At 52.7% G+C, this 17,330-nt stretch overlaps 1 protein-coding gene across 2 annotated transcripts in view; it reads left to right on the top strand.

Annotated features, from left to right (window-relative positions):
• Positions 1–17,330, top strand: part of KCNAB1 (potassium voltage-gated channel subfamily A regulatory beta subunit 1) — a 365,851-nt gene that overhangs the window by 343,135 nt on the left and 5,386 nt on the right. For both annotated transcript variants that reach the window (XM_079101118.1, XM_079101119.1), the window contains exons 12-13: positions 6,168–6,288; positions 10,477–10,565. In XM_079101118.1, coding sequence (XP_078957244.1) covers positions 6,168–6,288; positions 10,477–10,565 — 210 coding nt within the window. The remainder of the gene's footprint in view (positions 1–6,167; positions 6,289–10,476; positions 10,566–17,330) is intronic.

Genomic DNA, 17,330 nt, shown 5'->3' with positions numbered 1-17,330 from the left:
CCGAGTCCAGGCTGCACCAGTGCAGCGCGGCTGCCCCAGGGCAAATGCTGCTTCTGGGACGCGAAGGACGTTCTGACCCAAGAGCAGCACTCTCGGGAAGGAGGAAGGGCACGTGCAGGGCCGCTGTTTCATGGAGCACCTACTGTGTGCCAGGCACAGGCTGCGTTTCCATCCCCTCCTTTTCCCTCACACAGACAAGGTACAGGTGGCTTGGAGTCAGGCGTAGCTACACCAGATTGCCGTCAGATGCCCCGTGACTTACAGACTCAATAAAGTCGCTCGTGGAAAATGTCCTATGGCCAAAAAAGCACTGGATACACCTAACCTACCAAACTGCACAGCCTTCCTTAATTCCTAGCCTCCTTAATGCGGCAAACCACCTAACACAAAGGCTCCTTTAAAACCAGAGGTATAGGAACGCCTCCTGATGGAGGTGAGAATCCTCCGTCGATCCCTCTTGAGCTGGGGACCAGTCGTGCTTTCTTCATCCGGTTTTCTGCAAAGTTCAAAGCGCTTCTGTGCAGGCTGGGCATTTGTCCTCAGGTGGATCCTATATGAGAGCAGAGCTTTTCCAGAAGCAGAAACAGGAGCAGAGACCAGCATCACCGTAACGGTGAAGCCAAAGGGGCAACCCAGGTCTCCTGGCTCGCAGTCCCTTATCTTCCCCAAAGACATCTTGGTCTCCCTTCAGATCCAGGTTTCTCAGGAAAGAAGCTGCTCTGTATTTGGAGTGTGATTTTCTAGCCTCCGTCACCGCCTGGGGAAAAGCTTGCAAACAGCTGGAAATGTGGAAGTGCACATCGGCAAACAGAAAAGGAAAACAAAACCAAAAATGGACACATAAAATGTTGACGAAGCCAAAAGGCAACCTGGGAAAGCTGTCCAGGGTTGGCTTTCGTAGTCAGCTTGGTGTCCACGGGACAGCTTGACAGCCTTCACAGCTCTGCAGAGGGAAAGGCCGCGGCTCCCTAAGCGCCTGCAGGCTCTGGATTGTCAACCACTGCGGAAAGTCACTGGAGCAGTTACCAAAGCAAAAACTAAAAATTCACAATGAAGACGCAAACATCAGCGTAGCCTTAGGAATGCACTGGGCTGCTCACAGCAGAAAACCATTAGAGAGAGATAACTGGACACCAGGAAATATAAGGTGGCAACTTTCACGTCCCCTAACACAGAACGTGTAAGCGGTTCGTATCTCACGTTGGCTCCTGATACACCCATGACGTGAGGTGGTGACGCTTTGTGTCTGTCTGTCGTGAGCACTTAACTGCGACTCAAGGATAAGTCAACTCAATACAAGAAACACCCGTTTGGGGCTTTAAGAAAGCAATGTTGCCCAGGGCTTTCTGGGCAGCCTCTCAGGTCCCTTCCCCCTGTGGTGACTTCTGAACCACATGGTCAACCCTGACTGCACAGCTGAGTGGCACCCCACTACTTCTTTGGTCCATTAGACTTCCACGTGGAAGTGGCCTGGGCACAGCTGTGCCTAGTGGACTGTCCTCACCACAGAGCCAGTCAGGAGTCAGGGCGCTATCTCGTCTGCCACAGGGCTCCAGGGCACAGCTGGGCGGACCCCTCCACCGCTTACCAAGTTTCCACCTGAGCGCGCTGCCCTCCCCTGCGCCTCCCAGAGTGCTCTGCTCTTCATCCTCCTCTGAAACCCTCCTCTGCCCTAAAGCCGCAGCGTGGCTGTGGCGCCTTCCTGACTTCACGAAGCTGCCAGTCGCCTGGAACTTGCCCTGCGATCCCACGCACACCCCTTGGAATTCTTCAGCTGCCAGTGCCGGAACTCGAGGCAAACAGACCGAATCCGAGGGAGCTCTGTTGGTTCACGGAGTCGCCTTGGGAAGGTCGGAGGAGGGCCGACCCTGCGGAGACTCCACCTTGAACATGACCGGGACGCTCCTGCTCCTCCACACGTCTGAACACGAGATGGTTTCCTCCTACTACACACGAATCTTTCCATGAAGCCTGGATCGGAACTGATGGCTGTGGACTTAACCCTTAAGGGCACGTGGCAGAGAGATAAGCGGTCTTTACCAACTCCAGACCAGGCAGGACTGGCCAAGGTTGTGTCATATGCCAACCTATGAGGCCCACGGCAGCGGCCAAGAGGTCAAAGTGCCGTGATCGGCTCGGGTCATGCACCATTTTGCCGAGGTATTTTCCAGAAGGCGACAGTGTCAATATGCCCTGTGATGGAGTCGTCAAGGGGGAGGGGGCACCCAACTACAAAACACTTCTCTTGTTCCTGGATGATGATCTGTGGATGCTTCCAGAAGGAAACTGGAGAACTCATCACAGGAGCCTGGCACATAACAGGTGCTCAGTAAATGTCAGACCAATGCACTGAATCAAAACCAAAGGTCCAAAAAGTCTGCTCAAGAGACCAGGTGTGTAGCTGTGAGGTAGAAATCTGAAATAGAAGTGAACAGTGTAATGAAATTTATGGGCAGCTTGTGCCTCATGCTAGCCAAAGGCTTTTTAGAAAAAAAAAATGAAAATATGCACCCATCTGTCAAAGGAAAACAGGGACGGCCACCCCAGGTGCATGGAGGGGCTGGGAGGGCCTGTGAGGAGTGGTCACACACAGAGACCTAGCCTGCCACACATTTCCGTGTAATCTCAGGAGGTGTTTAGCTCCGACATTCTATCTGGAGAAGTCAACCTCAGCCTGTTGTTTCGGGTCAAAGATCTGGGTGCTCAGAACTGGCGATCATCTTGGGTATTGAATCATGCGACAAGGTCTCGGGACCTTGTCATGCGAGGGGTCTCTGGAAGGTGCCACTGGCTCTTCCCACCCCGACAGCATTGCCTATGAAAGGGGCACACGGGGTGACAGTCTCAGTGCTGGGGAGGGTAAAACGCGGCTTTAGGAAACTCGGAGATCCAGGCAGCCTGTCCCAGCCCCAGCCGGCTGGTGTGCAGAGTGATCATGGAATCGGCTCTTTGACAAATACTTACTGAGCGCCGACTGGGCCCAGTCCCTGTATCGTGTGCTGAGGACACAGGGAGAGGGACAGTCTTGACCTCAAGTCTCGCTCGGGATGTGCTGGAGAGATACACACGGGAGGAGTTGAGACGGTGCGGAAGCCACAGAGGAGTCGGCAGGAGGGCGGCAGCGTCACCTGCCTGCCTCAGGAGCAGCATCCACTCCACTGTCTGTAAGGCTCTGTGCAGCGCGGTTTGTCTGGTTTCATGGCCACGCTGGCCGAGCCCCTGCCTGTGCCGGCACAGGGTCAGGACTGATGAAGAAGCCCTCCCCACCTCGGCTCCATCGGTTTAGAAAGACCGGCCTGCAGGGGGACGAGCATCCTAAGAGGGCTGGAGGAGACTTCATCTCCACCGGGCCCTGCCGAGACGGCCCAGCTGGGCTGACTAGCCAGGTGGCCTCGGCCCCACCAGCCTTCCTGTGGAACACACGGTCCACTTCCACAGTTAGCCAGCATTTTAATGAAGCCTCATCTCCTTCTGCTGCATTTTCTTACTTAAAGCAGTTCAAGCTGGTGCTTTGTTGTTTTTGTTTGTTTCGTTTTGTTACCAGGATTAAACCAGCAGTGCTTAACCACTGAGCCACATGCCCAGCTCTTTATATTTGTTTACTTTGAGACAGGGTCTTGTTACGTTGCCAAGGCTGGTCTCGAATTTGTGAACCTCCGACCTTAGCCTCCTGAGTCACTGGGATTACAGGCTGTCACCATACCCAGCTAAGCCATTTATTTCCAAAATACTTTTGTTTGTTTTGATGTGAGGAAAGCAGTATAAACACTGTGCACCTACTATTTTTTTAAAATCCTAACTGCCTTATATATTCCTCTAAGTGAGATTCATGGGACTGAGGGTGAAGAGAGAAGGATTCAATAAATGAGTTTGATGTTTGTTACTTTCTGAAGTCTGTCTCCCAATATGGTGTGTGTGCACAACATACAAAATACCCATCTATGCATGCACACACACATAACTTGGTACCCAATCCTAAGAAAAAGACTCCATTGAATATAGGATTTTTAAAAATGGAGTTTAAGCCTGGCACAGTGGCAAAAGCCTGTAATCCCAGCAGCTTGGGAGGCTGAGGCAGGAGGATGGAGAGTTCAAAGTCAGCCTCAGCAACTGAGTGAGACCCTGTCTCTAAATAAAAAACAAACAAGGGCTGGGGATGTGGCTCAGTGGGTAAGCGCCCCTGGGTTCAATCCCTGGTACCAAATAAAAAATGAAGTTCAGGGGCTGGGGATGTGGCTGAGTGATTGCCTGGCATGCATGAGGCCCTGGATTCAAATGCTAGCACCATAAAAACAAAACAAAAAAAAGGAATTCAGTAAGATTGGTGAATAAATCAGCCATCCTTGACCTTGACGTGCATAGCATGTATGCAAGCCTCAGGAACTCTTCTAGTTGTAACAAAAAGCTATTGTTCAAATCTTTGTCTATTAATTTGCAAATCTTTTTTTGCTTTTCTGTTTGGACAACATTGCGAGACACTGGTCCCAGGCAGGCGTTGGGGGCCTCCGTGGGCGCTGAAGTCTTTCCCGCGGACAGTGAGTCATCCAGGGCTCCCTAGCCAGGCAGGGCCCTGGCCCAGGAAGGCCAGTGAGTCCATGGCGGGCTCATTGTTCACAGCCGTCCACCCGCCCCTCTGGCACCCGTCCTCATGGCTGGAGAGAAGCTCCAGGCCACCCTTCCTCTGGAAGGAGCTGCAGCTTCCAGGCGCTGAAGCCTGGAAACTCTTGGCCATTTCCCCAAGCAAATTCCCAAGCGAGCAGCCAGACCATAAGCCTTTGAGATCCAGGAGGCCACGGAACTGGGGCAGCTTGCCCTTCTTTCCGCGTCTGCATATTATTCCCCAAATCACAACAAAACAATGCGGTTTCTCTTTGCTTCGGAAATTCTCTTAGAATGACGGATAGAAGACTTAAAACAAAGGGCAGCCGCCCTGGGAAGGGGCGGGTGCCGTGGCCCACCTCGGCTGCCTCTGCAAAGGCAGCGGTCTGCTGGCAGCGAGGTCACAGACGTGCCACGGCGGAAGAAGGGCCACCCTGCCAGGCCTTATGGCTTTTTATTATGTTCACAAAAGCAAGCTAACATTCCTACAACTGCTCTTCTGCTTTGAACATTGCTGCTGAGCTAGCTTTGTAGGGAAGAAACTATTATTCCCTCCTTCATAGTAGAACAGAGCTGTCTAAGCTGGGCTCAGGGGCACACACCTGAAATCCCAGCAGCTCAGGAGGCTGAGGCAGGAAGATGGCAATTTCAAAGCCAGCCTCAGCAAACTGAGGCTCTAAGCAACTCAGTGAGACCCTGTCTCTAAATAAAATACAGAATAGGGCTGGGGATGTGGCTCAGTGGTGTAGATGCCCGAGTCCAATCCCCAGTACCTCCCCGCCCCTGCTGCAAAAAAAAAAAAAAAAAAAAAAAGAATGAGCCTTCTAGAAAGTAGAACATCAAGAATTCTCAAAGACTTTTATATTGAGAAAGTTAGACTCCCTGCACAGTCTACAGATCAGGATCAGGCTCTTCCCCCAGGTGTGAATGTCAATCGCCTTCACTCTTTACGTCTCTATAGTTAATACAATAGGTGACACACATTTGCGGAAGTCTTTCCAGATCAGTTTTTAAATGGGCTTGACGTCTGCCGGTTATACTCCATCTGCTTCTCGGCGCCGAGGAAGCCGACGGTCAGTCTCTGTAACAGGGAGATAGAGGCCAGGAGTGGACCCGGGCAGGAGAGGGACAGGGAGGGCCTGATGAGAATGTAAGGTGATTTGTTTGTTTCTCTGAGCAGAAAGCTCGGCGCCCCGCCTTCTCCAGAAGGGCAACCTCAGACATCACAGGCTACTCTCTAAACTGGGCTGTCTCACTGCGCACTCCTCCTGCGCAGGTGGGGGCGTGCCTGCCTAGGTCTCAGGGTCCGTCTTTCAGAGCTCTGTGCCCACCGATCAACGTGAATGGCCAACATCCATGGAGGTCGATCTCCTGAACCAGGGAACGGGAGCAAGGTCGTGGAGACATCCTTTGCATGAAGACATAAGCATCTTCTCCCTGCAAAGCACAGGGGCCAAGAAGACCCGGGATGCCCTGGCTGGGGTCTCGGATTTTGTCGAGCTGCCAGCCTCGAGGTCGCGCCCCCACTGACCGGAACACTGACTGGGTCCTGCTGTTCTTCTCCGCAGTGCTACCAGTGGCTCAAGGAAAGGATCGTCAGCGAGGAAGGCAGGAAGCAGCAGAACAAGCTGAAGGACCTGGCTCCTGTCGCCGAGCGCCTGGGGTGCACGCTGCCTCAGCTTGCCGTTGGTGAGGAGGTTACGGGGGGCGGGGTCTCCCGGTTTCCTGCTGCTGCCCACAGCCTGTGTGGTGGAGTGTCTGCAGGGCGGACAGATGCAAGGCGTAAAGTGCTGGTAAACACAACACGAAGTGAGTCCTGCGGGTCCCCCAGAACTTTCTATGTGCAAAACCACGTTTCTCACCTCTTTCCCAAGTCCCTCAGAACACAGTGCAGGTGAGAGCAGGTCAGTGGGAGCAGGTGTCCTCACAGAGTCAGAGTGAACTGTGCAGTGACACCCACTCCCCCAGGTCGGGTTTCTGAGCCAGGGTTGGTGAGAGGCCAGGCTCCTGAACCCAGAGAGGCGGCTCACCCAAGGAGAGCGTGAAAGGTCACGGTCACTGGTCACGACTGAAAGCCACATACGCTGGCACTGTCCAAAAGCAAGGTAATACAAACCACATATTCAATTTCTAAGTCGCTAGTGGCCCGCAGTAAAAAAAGTAAAACAAGGCCGGGCATGGTGGCACACAGCTATAATCCCGGAGGCTCAGGAGGCTGAGGCAGGAGGATCGAAAGTTTAAGTCCAGCCTCAGCAACTTAGCAAGGCCCTAAGCAACTTAGTGAGACCCCGTCACAAAATAAAAAATTTAAAAGGGTTAGGGACGTGGCTCAGTGGTAGAGTGATCCCTAGTACCAAAGAAAATGAAAAATAAAAAAGCAAACAGGTGAAATTTATTTTAATAATGGATTATTGTTTACTTTTTCAAATTTTATTTACTACCTCAAATTTTATTTCAGCTTATAATACATTTGTAAATTACTGAGATAGTTCACACCTCCAGCACATTCCAGTTCAGCCTTGAAGCATCTCGAATGCTCGACCGCCCCACGTGGTTAATGGCTACCCTTCCGGCAGAAAGGCATGTCGGCTTCCAGTTCCTGCTGTGGGTACTCGCCAGGCAGCACGATGAGCACTGTGTTCGCACTCTCTTGGCGCCTTAGTCATCGGGATTGTCCTGTGAGGTGTACCCCGTTAGCCCTAGCTCACAGATGTCAGCGGAGGACTTGCCAGAATTTACATGGTAACTGAGAAAGGGAAAAAATGGGTGCTGATCCCAGGAAAATATCCTGTGGAGGAAGAAATAGCAGGAAGCAGGGCAAATCAGATGCAGTGACCCAACGGGCAGGAAAGGTCATGGTGAGGTCCATGCAAATAAAATAACTCACATCTGTTGATAGCTTGACCCTTCTGAGGCTGGAAGGCAGAGGGATGTTAGTTGCAGTTAAAGCAACAGAAAAACAGAAATGGGAGGTGGTTTTAGAGAGAGGAAATATCATGTGCCTAAATATATTTATGACTTACTTAATCCCTTCTTTAAAAAAAAATCAAAGAAGGGCTGAGATCGCTCAGTGGTGAAGCGCTTGCCTAGCACGCATGAGGCCCTAGGTTCAATCCTCATCACCACATAAAAAATAAACAACAACCACCAAAAAGAGAGCAAAAACATCAAAGAGTATATTTAATGAGATTAGTTGCATCCCTACAGCTTTTACAGAGTAAAACCTGCCAATCTCTTGACAACAGGCAAGTTACTCAACCTGATAAAGCAGTTATAATACATTTCTGACAAATTTGCTGAGTTGCAGGAGATTGTATGTGTAAAGCAGGAAGCGGGTCACTGCTCAGTGAGTGGGGATGGAGGTCTTGACGAGGAGGATGCTTGTGCACAGAACTAGACACTCTGGACTTGAAGTTCTCCCGGCTCCTAGCCGTGGCGTGGGGACAGAGCAGATGCAAAGAGAAACGCATTCTGTGGTCTCTGTGTTTTGGGTGGGAACCTGAACAGAGCAGTCGCCTCTGCAGCCATGGATTCAGCCACCTACTCGCATGGTGTTAGGGACAGGAGTCACCTAGAGGTGACCTGACGCACCTGGGATGTGTGTGCTAATGCTTGCCATTTTATGCAGTGGTCTGGAGCGCCCTGGGATTTTTGCATCCTGGAGACGGGTGCTAATTCCCCAAGAACACCAAGGGACAACTGCTTTAAATTTAGTTCTGAAAGACATGGAAAAACAGTCTTCCTGGAGGAAACCACAAAATTCAGGCTTTCACTGGACATGATGTGTACCTGAGATCCCTGCAGGAGGCCAAGTTGAGTTAAAATGTGCAACCCCCCCTCCCTCTGCCCCCAGATGTCTTTCTTGCTTGTCATTTTTTTCTTCTTTCTTTATAAACAAGTAGTTTTGTTTTTAACCACAGAACTCTCAGAAACAAAAAGGGAAGTGATTTCCAGCCATAAAACCTTTGATCTGCAAGGAGGGTGTGGGAGGGGAGTGCTTCCGGCAGGAAGTAAACTGCTGGGTCCCCAGGTCACACCTGCACCCAGGCCGGCACCTGTCCTGAGGGCAGTAAGCGGGCAACCTGGATGCGCCTGCAGGTGACCGAGGTGCAGGATGCTTGTCACCAGAGCCACCTGCAGGTGGCGCCATGGGGCTGGCCAGCCCTGCCCAGCGAGTTGGCTGCCCTGCAGGCCTCCTGGGGAACCAGGGGCTGCGGACATCAGGTAGCACGGAGCAGTGGTTTCCCCAGGGCCCTGTGAGACTCAGAGCACGCTAGGGCCAAGGAGAGTGGTGAGTGCAAACAGGAAGTGATGCCCCAAAAAGGTAGCAGGCAGGTCACTCAGATCACTGCTGGGCATCCTCCTGCCAGTGAGCACATCTCACAGCCCGGCTGGCAAGTTGAGGAAATGAGCAGATGATTCTAATGCGGTGCCGCGGTGCCGAGGTACCGAGAAGGGAAGGGGAAGCTGAGGACGTCAAGCACCTGCTCCCGGCCCAGCATGCGATTCAGGCAGGACTGGGAGGAAGGCAGGCCCCTGGGGAATCTCAGAGGATGCCCAGGCAGCAAGGCAGAGGCAGCGGGCCCCACACTGCAGGCGACAGCCTGAGCAAAAGCAGGGCCAGACGAGGGTGCAGGGTGTCCAGGGAGGGAGAGGACTCAGCCTGCTCAGAGGTGGAGCACAGAAATCAAGGTGGACATGGAGCTGGAGAGGCAGCCTAGAAAGTAAGGGTTACCAGGGTGAAAAGGAGAGTTCCGATTTATGGGGCAATATCTGTTTCAACAGCAAGTTGAAGAACTTTTAGCCAGGGAACTGACACCATTCAATTTGTATTTAGAGACACTGCAGCTGGGTGTAAGCCAGCTGTATGGGTGAGGGAGCGGGGCATGGCGGGGGCAATTCAAGCAAGAGGTAGGAACTAGTTATGCCTGAATGAGGGCTGTGGTGCCAGGGGTGGGGAAGGGAGCCCGAGCAGTGGTTCTCAAAGTGCGGTCCCATAGACCCTGCAGGTGGAATACTATGCAGCAATGAAAAGAAATGGTGTGCTACACAGGCTACACAGAAAAACTAGGACCACATTTATGCCAAGCAAAAGACGCCAGAGGAAAGACAACAGGCTGTACGGATCCGTTTAGATGAAATGTTCAGGGAAGACAAATCTAGGCACAAAAAATAGATTTTTGGTCACCGAGGGCAGGAGTAGGAATAGGAATTAACTACTTGTGGACTTGACTCTTATTGAGATGATGGGACTGTCCTAAGACTGGATTCAAATGGTGAGTGTTGCACACAAAAAACAACGAATGTTGGTAAATGTACTAAAAAGCATTTGATGTTCACTTAAAATATGTAACTGGTTTTGGCTTGTAAAGTCTACCTCAACAAAGCTTTTCTTTCAAAACAAAAAAATCAAAAACCATAGTCCCCAGAGCAGAAAGAGGAAAAAGTGGGTGTGTTTAGGGTTCGGGAGAGAGTGATTTAGGTACTCAACCCAGAGTGTCAGAGAAGGTCGGCAGGTAAGTGGAAATGAAGGTCCCAGACACCCAGAGTCTGGGAGGACTGTGGGCAACACAGGAAAAGCAAGACCCCGATAGATCTGAGGAGGAAGAGAATGCGCTTCTAGGGTGGGCAGCTGGCCGGACCCCCAGTGGTTGGGGCCCAGCCGCGGGCAGAAGGCAGAAAAGCCCAAGCCCACAGTTCAGAGCAGACTCCATCAACCTCCTCTGGCACAGGGGTGCTGTTGGGGTGTCAGCCCCGGAGAGCACCGTGGATCCTCCACAAGAGTGAGCTTTGGCTGCCACCAGCCTGGCGCCCCTGGTGCTCACAAGCCGCCAGTCATCACGAGCACCTGACCCCTGACCCCCTCTCTCTCCCCAGCTTGGTGCCTGAGGAACGAGGGCGTGAGCTCCGTGCTCCTGGGGTCGTCCACTCCCGAGCAGCTCATCGAGAACCTCGGCGCCATCCAGGCAAGTCCTGCAGGGGTCCTGTCCTTCCGCCTGCCCTGGGGTGGGAGGCGGCAGGAGAAGCACAGAACAAGTGTGGCTTTCCAGGCCCAGGTGTCCTCGGCTGACCGGCAGGCCACGTTCCCAGCACTCCCTTCTGCAGGGCTCGGTTCTCAGGGACGTGCCTTCTGGTGGCGTGCCTGGCAGCTCCGGCCTGACCGTGAGCCCGCCTGATGACCTGCCTAATGACTCGGACAGGCAAGGGACAGGCACACCACGTCCGCGCCTGTTCCTTCCACAAGTGCTCCTTGCAACCTGCCGAGTGCCAAGCCCTCCTTTCTGACCGGAAGCTTCCCAGATTCCCCCTCCGCATCCTCACACTCAGGACGGCAGACGTGACGTCACTGCCTTTAGGCCCCCCCAGGTCAGAGACCTGTGTCTTCCTTTCCTGGTTGGTTTTTGTTTTTATTTTTATTTATTTTTTGTTTTTTGTTTTTCTTTGGAATCAGCATAGTAAGGAGACATTCAGACATTTCAAGAATTATTTGAATTCTGATATCCAAATTTAAGCATGTGAACAACTGATGACTTTAAAACATACGATTAAAGCCATTCAGCTCTTTTGCTAGACCACCAACACTAAATTACAGTTACCTGGGAGCATAAGCCAAATGGTTTGAAATAAGCCTGGAACTTACCTGAGGACGCTACGCCCTCCCCATGAGACATGCAGGCTACCTCTCAGTGCAGGGCTCTTCCCTTCCATGTCTGTTACCCAGCTCGGGAAGTCACTATGAGGACTTGCCATGATCCAAAGAGCAGGAGAACAATGTAACCAGGGCGGGTCAACATAGTTTTGTATATGTGTGTGTGTGTATGTACATATTTTTTTTTAAAAAGATAGCACAACAATTCCTTAAGAAGCAGCGTCTTACCATAAACTCCTTTTTTAGAAAGGTATCGTTTCTTCACCGATACCACAAGCAAATCATACATTCTGCCACTTTCAAGTGACAGTTAAAGCCACAGATTGCAGAGGTATCACACCAAGTCCCACTTAATACAAATAACTAGACAGACCAATACTTCTCCACACAATAAGCCTCTTCTGACTGCCAGTTAAATACTGTTTTATTTTCACAGCTTCACAATGTAGGATCACACTGACATCACACATACCTGGCATTTCAGTCCACGTACTCAGCTGAAATCACTTACAGGATATGCCTAGCAGATGCTAAGGGAGTTTGGTTTGGTTTTTTTTTTTAAGTAGTTTTTACAGGTATTAAACAACTTTTTGCACAATGAAGTCATCATACATACAGGGCAAAGTCAGAGCTTTTATATTTGCATCTATTCTTCATTTAACTTTTAAGATACTAAAGGATATTAAAACAAAACAGAAACAATAGCAAGAGCTGGGCACAGTGGCACACGCCTGACATCCCAGTGGCTTGGGAGGCTGAGGCAGGAGGATCACGAATTCAAAGCCAGCCTCAGCAAAAGCGAAGCACTGAGCAACTCAGTGAGACCCTGTCTCTAAATAAAATACCAAACAGGGCTGGGGAGGTGGCTCGGTGGTCAAGTGCCCCCGAGTTCAATCCCCAGTATCGCCCCCACTCCCGCAAAAAAAACCCAATAGCCGCTGGCGAGCAGTTCAGGACCAGTCCTGCCTGTCTCACTCCTGCACGGCCCATCCAGAGGAGAGCAGAATGCCCCAGGACGATGCGCCATCTTTCCCAATGGGACCAAAGTCCACCCGTTCTACCTGATCCGTTTCGTGAGTCTCTTCTTCCTCTCAGGTAGGGATTTTTCCAGCAGAGAGTTTCTCAGGAGTGAGAAAGCCATTTTAGGACAGCTTGCCTGACCCTCGGTAATCGGGCCACCCTTCCCACATGCTCCACGGGACTCGGGCCCACTCGCTCAGAACACTTTGTACCCATGCTTGAGAGTCTGATCCGGATGAGGGGCAGTGACCATGTTTTGGACATTGGCTTTGGAAGCCACAGGTCTCCTCCTCAGGGAATAAGCAGCATGGCCCCACTGATCCACCACAGGAGAGTATCTCCCAGCTCCAGGCCTGGCTCCTGGTCCCTTCACCGTGGACTGTTCTCTGCTGCCCATCTTTCATGCCTTTGTCAACAGGAACTTCTGGAATCTTCCTAGTGTCTTTGGGACTAACTCGACCCCTGGCCCTGGCACTGCATGCAGACTGAATTTGCTGATCCTTCCAGTCCGAGCTCATGGACTTACTTGCACTGCAGTCCTGGGACACAGGGTCAGCGCTCCGCTCTCCTCCTTACCCCTCGGCCCTCACGTTGTCCCAGGTCACATTCCCCGGAAGGCCACTTCTCTTGTTGCGTGTTACCTAAATCGAACATTACCGAGAGCTGGTGCACTGTTTTGACCTCTCCTTTCTGCATCCTTCCTCCTTCTCCAAAAACGGTATCAAAGATGTCCGTGGGGAGCCAAAACCACCACTGCCCACCCTCCCTCATTGCCTGGCCTCCTTTGTCACATAATGCCCTCTTCCGCGCAGCAGAGAGAACTTCATACACCTGAGAATCTGTTTAAGCTTTTCTACTTCACTTGGATTCTTATCAGGTGGTACTTCAAGGCCAGTTTCCTGGTAAGCCTTTTTTAATCCTTCCTGGGTGGCGCTGAGTTTGACCCAATGTCGCAGTAAGCGCTTTCATTCTCCATCTGCAGCCGGTGAGCGGGCCAGGCTGGTGTTGGGACCAGGAAGCAGCGTGTAACTGAGAGACTCGTGTCTTTCTGGCTTCTCCGCTGACTTCCCAGTCTCCGCGTGCTCCACGCCCCCTGGCTATCAACGAAGACATAGCTGTCAAGGGAATGAACACTTCCATGTTCTAAGAGGAATTGGCGCAGAGTTCTATTTTGGACTTCCAGGATCACATCTCCTAGAAGCAAATTCAGGAAGCCCAACTCCCTCCTTAGGTCTGCCCCCAACTGGCCAAAGGGGTGCCTTGCAGTCCAGGCACCAAATCCAGGCGTTGCGCCAGCCTATAGAGGCACAGGAGGGGAAGGTGGGACCTGGACGTTCCCGGCCTCCCACCTCGTGATGGGGTGGGGCTGGTGAGCTATGACCGCCCCGCCCTATAGGCCACCTCTCAGTCCTGGCCTGCCCCACCCTGAACACTGCTGAGGGCCCTGGAAACAGGCCACCCTGCCCTTGCCATGGGCACTACCTTCTAGCAGGCCAGGGCCAGGTGTCTGTTTCCCTCTTGCTCAGTCTCTGGCCTCTCCCTGCCCCACTGCTCCTGACCAAGCACACAGCCCTGTTCCCTCTCCTAGAAACAGATGGAGGTAGGGATGAACGATTAGTGCTTAGAAACCCTTTATAAAGTACCCAGAGCTGGGTGAGGGGGCACACGCTTGTAATCCCTACAGCTTGGGAGGCTGAGGCAGGAGAATGGCAAGTTCAAAGCCAGCCTCAGCAACTTAGCAAGGCCCTAAGCAACTTAGTGAGAACTGGGAGGTGGCTCAGTGGTTAAGCTCTCCTGGGTTCAATCCCTGGTACCAAAAAAAAAAAAAAATAGCCCAGAATATGCTGGTGGACCAGTACTACAGGCCACCTGCCAATCTCTCAGGGCCACAGAGCAGGGTCATCACCTCCATCTCTGTCCAGCCCCACAATTCCTCCCAGATTCCGTGGGGTCCCGCAGGGAATGCTCCCTTTTGGGCCACCCCACCGTCTCTCATTTTCAGTCATGCACTGGGAAGAGACAAGGCCACACAACGGGAAGGACGGGGAACAGTTTGTACCAAAAGAACAAAAATTCCACCCCATGATTTCAGTTCCATTCGTAACAGGGAGGGCCACAGCGGGAGCCCTGCCACAGGAAGCACGGGGTCCTGCCCGCAAGCTGCCGCGGTCGGCTGAGAGAGTCAAGGAATCTACCCCTTCCTCCAGAAGGTCTCGGAGGGCCTACTATGTGCCAGGCACTGGCAGAACCAAAGCACACAAGGAACGCGTTGTCCACGCTCCAAGGGACTCGTCTTCCAGCAGGAGACAGAAAAATAATCACACGGAATTGCTTCAATTGTGGAAAAGAATATTAAGTAAATAAGTAGGATGTTGTAACCGCCTAATGGAGACATGGGTTGGCCTACTTTAAATAATGTCCTTGCAAAAGGCCCCTCTGGGACACGTTAGCTGAGGCCTTCACCTTTACTCACACGCCTGTGAAAGCAAATGAGAGGCCAGGAGTGTCCTCCAGGCCTGGTCAGAGCAGCGCAAAGGCCTGCAGTGAACAGAAGTGGCCCTCCTCAGCCACTGCCAGCCTCAGGCCAGTGGGGCCAACAAGTTTACGACAAAGAGGACGGGGGCCAGTGAAGAGGAGAGGCAGGCGGTCAGCTCCCGGGGGTCAGTCTAGCTATAGGTGAAGACCCTTTCATTTGCGCGTCAGCGCTGCATGGCCAGCGTGGAAAGCAGAACAGACATGGGCGGGCGTCTCGGCCAGGAGGAGGGATAGCGGCTGGAACCACAGGTTTAGGAAAGACAAGACGATATGGAGGAAGGAATTAGGCTCCCTGTCACGCTCACACAGGGTGACCGCGCCATCCCGGAGGGAGGCCACTCTGCCAGCGAAGGCACAGAGTGACCCTTGGCCTGAGCTTTAAAGGACCATGCCAGGCAGCGGGGGAAGGGGGCATGTCCAAGCTACTCTTCCTCCCAAAGTACTTCCTCTAGAGCAGGCCCTGCCCTGTAGCAGGACAGGGCCGCTGTGCTCAGGCCTGCCAATCGGCTTTTCCCACCCCACCACCAGGCACCCAGCACTGAGTGTGCCCGAGATGGCTGGGGTGCCAGCAGAAACAGGACTGGTGGCAGGATGGGAAGCACAGCGTGCCAGCCGCTGCCAGGGCAGAGAAAGGCTGCTCCAAGGATGGAACGGCCTCGGGCGTGCAGAAGGAGGGGCAGGCCTAAGAGCCTCGCAGGTGGAGAGTGGAGGAGCCCCGGCCTCCTGCAGGTCCGCACCTTGCCCACTTCACCTGAAAGTGGATAGAACTGCCTCCTCAGGCCTGGGCGGACAGGCCCCACATCCAGGCCTCATGGCCCCGCCACCCCCATGCTCCCTGGGCCTTCTCCAGCCTCTGGGGAGCTCTCTGCTCCCCAGACAGTGGTGAGGCCTCTCTCCAGAGCGACCACCACCATTGCCTATTGAAAGCCTATTCTACCCCAAGGTCCCCATCCAGGCCCCTGGGCCTGGCAGCCTGCCCTGATCCCCAGCGGAGCTGCGACACTCCAGTTAAGACCGAGGTCGCAGACTGCCGGCCTGGGGTGCCTGTCGAATCTGCAGCTTAGGATGCTGTAAGATGCAACTTAAAAGACACCCTGGTGATCTCATAAAATTCTTGAAGTATGGCTCCTCTTAAAATTTTCGGTCTTACAAAACTATACCTATATACTTTTTCATGTTTAACCCAAGTACTTAGATTTTTTTTTTAATGTTTGCTTTTTTCTACCTGAAATGGATTCTGGTGTAATGAATGAATGGTTATTTTTTCCTCTCGTGGCTAGCTTACTAGATTTTAGACAAAACTTCCCCAAAATCCGGTGTCTCCATTTCGGTCTGTCACAATCTCAATTCTAAAATGACACCTTGACTGTCAAAAGCCTCTGTGACCCAGGGCCAGTGGGAAACCAGACTCCTGAGCTTCAGATGGGAAAACTGACCAGAAGCAACAGCTCCCCTCCCTGCCAAATCCCAGGGCCTCTGAGGACAGCCGGGTGGAGACAGGTCACCTTGGCCAGCAGGACTGCTCAAAGGGTGAGGCCAGACCTCAGATCATCCCGCTGCGGCCTCTCCCCGGGGTTTCCAGGCAGTCGGACCATCCCAGCAGGAGTCTGCCTGCGCTCCCTGTCCTGCCTTGTGCGTGGCCCCCGCCCACTTCTCACATAAATGCTGGCCCTGTGTGAGCCCGGCCTCCCCTGGGCTTCAGTGCATCCCCGTGTGAATAGCGACGCGTTCTCCATTCCATCCCACAACTGCAAAGGTCCCAAGCTGCCCACAAGTCACGTCCTGACCTCAACACACGCTGCGCCTGACTTCTCCTTCCCCGCCCTTCTCCCTTGGTGTCCAGTCTCAACAATTGGCACCGGTATCCTTCCGGTCAGTCTTGAACTCACACCACCCTCTGGGTCTCTGCGATCCCCCCGCCATGCTGTCTTGCTGTCTCTTGCTTGGACTGCACTGTGTGGCCTTTGGCCTCCTCCAATTTACTCCTCACACTACCTCCAGCGTCTGCCGGGGTCCCTCCAGACCAGAAGCCTGAGGAGGGGTAAAATCCCAGCTCCGCAGAATGGCACCCTGCCCCACTTGCCCACTCTTGTGTCCACAGTCCATGCCACCACCCCTGCTGCCCGTGCCCCACTCCCCGCTGCCAGGCTCTTGTGTCTTCCTGGGATGCCCACCTGCCCTGGCATCCTTCCCCAGGGCTCTGAACACAGCTGGAGGGGCGGTCCTGTCTCTAGACCAGAGCTGTCCTCCACTGGAGCCAGGATAGCTAGAGTTCAAGGAAGGTGACAGACGAGTCCAAATGCAGATAAGTACTAAGCGTAAAATGCTCCCAGGATCAGAAGGGCCAAACACCCCCCAAACCAAGGTATCTTATTTTTCTATATGATTTCATATTCAACTACTACTACTTTGGTACAAAGGAATACAAAATGTACTGATTTCACCTTTTTCTTTTTTACTTCAAGGCAGCCACTAGAAAACACTCCCCGTGTGGCTCACGTGTTATTACAGAGCCGTACTCTGTTCC

The sequence above is a fragment of the Sciurus vulgaris genome (genome assembly GCF_902686455.1).
Source record: "Sciurus vulgaris genome assembly, chromosome: 10".
Classification (NCBI taxonomy): Eukaryota; Metazoa; Chordata; class Mammalia; order Rodentia; family Sciuridae; genus Sciurus; species Sciurus vulgaris.
This window is presented reverse-complemented; position numbering and strand designations above follow the sequence as displayed.